Genomic DNA, 5,449 nt, shown 5'->3' with positions numbered 1-5,449 from the left:
CACCTGTCATAAGACTAATGTCCACTAGAGGGAACCAGACACCACATTCACGTGTTCTGCTCTGTGATTTGTGATTTCAATTTTCAGTATAGAACCACCTGTTCTCAAGTATTGAGTAAAAACAACCCTCTTGGAAAAGACAGGAGTTATATTGTATATTATATTTGTGATATATGGACAATATACCACAGCCTTTAGTGTTGGTATATTGGCATATACCACACCTACTCTGTCCTTATTGCTTAAATATGGCTATTCAGGCTTGACAGTTAATGAAAGAAGAGTTTGCACATTGTCAGCCTGGAGGGTTGATGTAAATATACAGGTTTATTTCCATAATATCATTCACGTACAGAGAGAAACTAATTACAGCAAATGGACATTTGTTCATCTACATTTGTGCATTTGTAACGTCAGCGGCACAACATGGAAAAATACTGAAAGAAAGGTATCTAAACAAGGGTTGGTAATCAACAATACATACATTGATCCTGGGATGGGATTGTCTTAGCAGAATAACAGAAGAGAATTGTTCAAATAGGGATGGAAATTATGACATAGAAACCAGGTTGCGGGCAACATAGACAAACATTTCACACTTCCACTTTCTCCTCAATGGCATCCTTCATTTTTCATTAAAGGTAGACCGGATGGATCTTGGTGAATCCAAGCATAACACTGACAGTTAAAGTTCATTATAAAACGTGAATATCTGAAATTAGACATAGTTGTTCCTCCTCCAATAGTGAGAATTCACAAAAAAACACTGACTGGGACGATGATGTAAACCACTGAAGAAGAAACAATAGTTTGCATCATCTCGTGGAGTCCTCTAGTCCTCTAGTCCTCTAGTCCTCTAGTCCTCTAGTCCTCTAGTCCTCTAGTCCTCTAGTCCTCTAGACCTCTAGTCCTCTAGTCCTCTAGTCCTCTAGTCCTCTAGTCCTCTAGTCCTCTAGCCCTCTAGTCCTCTAGTCCTCTAGTCCTCTAGCCCTCTAGTCCTCTAGTCCTCTAGCCCTCTAGTCCTCTAGTCCTCTAGCCCTCTAGTCCTCTAGTCCTCTAGCCCTCTAGTCCTCTAGTCCTCTAGCCCTCTAGTCCTCTAGTCCTCTAGCCCTCTAGTCCTCTAGTCCTCTAGCACAGTGGACTTCCATGTCCACAGACTAGAGCAGCAGCACTGCATGCAGTAGTAGTCTTTAAAGTGTTGGCCCCAGTCAGAGGGATGCAGACAGCATCCATCTATCCTCACCATGTCTTCCCAATAGACTGAATATGCTCCTTAGCCTTCATCCTCAGAGATGCAATACTAGAATTACGAGGATCCGTCTCTTCCATGACTAACTTGTCCATGTACCCAGCCACGGCGCACTGGTATGGGGGCGGAGGAAGAGGGCGCGTAGAACCAATGTGAGGCAGGTTATGGTGTCCGAAACTGGGGGAGTTGAGGAAGGCTGGAGGGGAGTAGCTGGAGGCTCCTGGGAGGCCCTGAGAGGAGCTGGTAATGAAGCCGGGTAGGGACTGCAGTGGGGTGGAGGTGATGGCAGTGCTGAGCCATGGCTCCAGCTGCAGTCCGGAGCCCAAAGACTGGGAAGGGGAGCGGCTGAAGGACAGGAGAGAGGAGGTGTCCTGGAGCTTAATGGAACTCACCTCCAGCTTCTCCTGGCGACGCCACTTGGCCCGACGGTTCTGGAACCACACCTGAGATGGAAGCATCACAACATTCTGATTAGACATTTTAGAATCATCACAACATGCTGATTAGACATTCTGGATCATTACAATATTCAAAATTAGCTCTTCTAGAACTCACACATTCTGATCAGTCATTCTGGAATCACACTACATTCTGATTAGACATTCAACATTCTGATTAGATATTCTGGAACCACACAACATTCTGATCAGTCATTCTGGAACCACACAACATTCTGATTAGACATTCTGGAACCACATAACATTCTGATTAGACATTCTGGAACCACACAACATTCTGATCAGTCATTCTGGAACCACACAACATTCTGATTCGACATTCTGGAACCACATAACATTCTGATTAGACATTCTGATGTTCAATATTATGAGAACAGGGGAAAGGATGATTACATGCTAAAACAGGATTTCAGTGCCATTTTGAACAAATCATGACAATATTGAAATAGCCTACTATTTAACCCTATCAATGATAACACAGCTGAAGGTAAGATGAAAGAAAACCAGTCAATCAGGGAGCTTATCTACTGAGATTGACCCTTTGTCAAAACTTGTCAACTTCCCAAAAACTTTCCTGTCAAATTATATAAACTCAATTGGCTAATTCTCCAAACATGAAAACTTTGTTCGCTATTTGAGAAAGAGTTTATTTACATTTAATATCTATAAAGGGAAAACATATTGAATATGAATGTTGAGTGTCCTCCTTGGTGTAATAAATTAGTTATTGTCATGTTATTAATACATATTGGACATTTTATCGATTAAAAAAATCGCGTTCATAATGAAAATAATATTGAAAAATTTGAAATGGAATTGCTTGATATGACTAACTGAAAATATTAACAAATATAGACCTAAAATATATATATATTTGAGAGAATGTTTGATGGCTACATGTTCTAAATAAATTGAGTATTAGCGATGATAGTGAAATGCTTAGGAGAACATCTATATGGCGTAATTTTGCCTATTTTAAAAAGTATATAGGACCTAAACTAAATGAGACGTTTTAAGATAAATTAACACATTTTTACATAATTTAACGAGTTATATTAGCCCAATTGAATACATTTTCAATTGATCACATCCTATGTGATGCTGATTTCAAATACAAACGTTTAAAATAACAATTAACGGTCTATCATCACCAATTATCCTGCGGTTAATATCCAAGTAGTCTATACTTACTAATATGTGACAGTTGACTAAGTACATTACCTACAAGTTAATAAACTGAAGTGGGACTTTGAATTGTGGAATTATGCCTAATACTGACATTATTGTTGTACAGGCCTAATTGTAAAAAGCTGACTATTCAAGTCCAGACAATTAATGCTTCTTTCACGAGCCACGCATTCCAAAAAATATTATTTGAGAATCATAAATTAATGTCCCACAAATAAGAGAAAGGTATTGTGGAATAGTGGAACTTTAGTTGAGCCCCGTAATAAAATATAACTTTCTGTTTTCTTTTAAAGACAGAATCGAACATCATAACCACTGTAACGAGTCTGTCAAGTTAGCTCATATCTATATTACCTGCACTCGAACCTCCGGAAGATTCACTTTCATCGCGAGCTCCTCTCTGCTGTAGACGTCAGGATAGTGCGACTTCTCGAACGCTCTCTCCAGCTCATGCAGCTGAAAGGTTGTGAACGTAGTCCTGTTGCGCCGGTGCTTTTTCTTTGGGTTCTCATCATCGGACAGTTTATCCTCCCCGTCAGGTAAATCAGGACTAACAGAGGCCCCCGAACTGCTGCAGCAGACACCTAAAAACACATTATAGGCTAAATCAATGTATGAACTTCTGAAAGTGTATTTTCCTTTATATGTGACTTTTTACTCCGTGATTCAAAAGTCTACTTACACATATTTATAAACATGGAATAAATAGCTTACTGGTGTGAAAATAACATTTTGAATCAATCAAGATTGAACCATTTTGAATCACCATTTTAACAAGGCCTCTAGTTTAATACACATTGCAGTGTCACTTACTGTCAAAACTTTCCGTGTTGTGTTCTTTCTTCAGGGATGACATAATTCCGTTCCCTCTCCGCTCGGCGAGTTTCCCTGATGATCCATTGTATGAGACAGATTGATTATATATGTTTTCGTCTTTAAATCCCAATATTGCTTCAATACTGTGAACCCTCGCTGCTGCGGTGTTGTGGTTATTGCCGGGGTTCCGGACGAAACACGCAGAAGGTGACAGGCGCTCTTCCATGACTTCAGGAGTTGAACCAAGTAGCCACATTTGATGAAAAAATAATAATCTCAAACTATATTGAAATGACACTGATAAACAAATGTAGCCTAAACTCCCGAGACATGTATTTTTAAAACAAAGTTTTAAGTCTTCAGAAAGAATAGCAAAATGTTTTAATAGAATGAAACACTAAATGTTAAATAGATTGAAACAACAATTCCGATTGTTTTGTTGAAATAAAAATCTAAAATCGAATTGAAAAAAATCTGCGTTAGTAAGCATCCGTCGCATCTCAGTAGTAGAGGCACCTGTTAGTCTACTAGCTGACACTCCAGTAGCGGTTTTGTCTCATAGAGGAGGCTGTATCTTCTGGGGTTTATAAAGTACTCCTTATGGTAAGACCCCCTTCACTCCGCCCATTTGACAGCCCCCACCTCCCCACCAAGACACGTAAAAGGGGGGTTGTCATGTTCGATTTGCCCCAGCCTTGGGTTTAGGGGTAACTACATTGTCCCCATTGAACCAATGCACCAATGCTGAGCTAGGCCACTAACCCCTCCCCAAGACAAGTCTTCTGCCTTGCCTGTCAGTCAGTCAGTGTTGGTTTATAAACCGCCTTACATAAATCTTAAAACCATATCTCCAGATGTCATGGTTTGTGTCCCAAATACCACCCTTTTCCCGATTCCCTTTATGGTGCACTAATTTTGACCATTGGACCAAAGGGCTCTGTTCAAAAGCAAAGCACTATGTAGGCCCCGGGGATAGGGTGTCATTTGGAATTTGCAGGCCATGCTCACGATGGCCTGTAAAAGGAGCAGGTTGGGTAAGAGATTATGGCTTAAGGTAGTCAGAGAACAAAATCATAATTACAAGATGTTCAGTCAGGACATAGGATTACAAGATGTCAGATTAATGTTTGACTGGTGTCTTAATCAAAGGGTGAATACATTATTATCAGAACAAGTGACCAAATCACACATTTAGGAGATAATGATATCCTTACAAAAGAGACACATGTCATGTGCTCTTTTGTTTAATAAACAGGCCTAGGACCTACATAAAAAAAAATAGTTTAAATAGTTAAATAGTTATTGATATTAGACGTATTAGACGTTTTCTCAGAGAGGACGTCTACACGTCCACCTCCCAATACTTTAATTTTCAATAAAATAAATGTCATCATTTTTTTCACTTGAAAATAGGCCTAGTTGTTTTGTGTATTTAAAAAAAGAAAATAGTTAAATACATAAATAAATAAGAAATAAATACATGTATTTGCTCAATTGTCCAGTTATTTAGTTGAATTAATACTTATTTGTTTAATTCTATTAAATTAGTTGAAAAACCTGGCAACCAAAACACACAATAATATAATATGTGATTAGCAACAGCTATAAGTGTTATCCATGTTAGGCTACAGCCAGTAATCTTGATAATTGGACATATTTCAAGTTGGCTTGAATGTGTTGAATGAGTTGAGTGGCCTGTGTAAGCCTGTTGTTGCCTATTATCTGTGAACAAGAAAGC

The 5,449-nt window shown here is 39.0% G+C and overlaps 1 protein-coding gene across 1 annotated transcript; it reads right to left on the bottom strand.

The window, feature by feature from the left end:
- Positions 1-1,239: 1,239 nt before the first annotated feature.
- On the bottom strand, positions 1,240-3,967 carry rx3 (retinal homeobox gene 3). Its single transcript, XM_038988777.1, has 3 exons — positions 3,709-3,967; positions 3,250-3,479; positions 1,240-1,692 (listed from the first exon to the last, which is right to left on the bottom strand). The coding sequence occupies exons 1-3, from the start codon at positions 3,965-3,967 to the stop codon at positions 1,240-1,242; spliced, it is 942 nt and encodes a 313-aa protein (XP_038844705.1).
- Positions 3,968-5,449: the final 1,482 nt, after the last annotated feature.

The sequence above is a fragment of the Salvelinus namaycush genome, chromosome 3 (genome assembly GCF_016432855.1).
Source record: "Salvelinus namaycush isolate Seneca chromosome 3, SaNama_1.0, whole genome shotgun sequence".
Lineage (NCBI taxonomy): Eukaryota > Metazoa > Chordata > Actinopteri > Salmoniformes > Salmonidae > Salvelinus > Salvelinus namaycush.
This window is presented reverse-complemented; position numbering and strand designations above follow the sequence as displayed.

Coding starts and splice junctions, on each gene's coding strand:
- rx3 (XM_038988777.1), bottom strand. CDS start 3,967: ATGTGGCTACTTGGTTCAACTCCTGAAGTCATGGAAGAGCGCCTGTCA. Junction 3,480..3,708: donor CAACACGGAAAGTTTTGACA/GTAAGTGACACT, acceptor ATGTGTTTTTAG/GTGTCTGCTGCAGCAGTTCG. Junction 1,693..3,249: donor TTCCGGAGGTTCGAGTGCAG/GTAATATAGATA, acceptor CTTCCATCTCAG/GTGTGGTTCCAGAACCGTCG.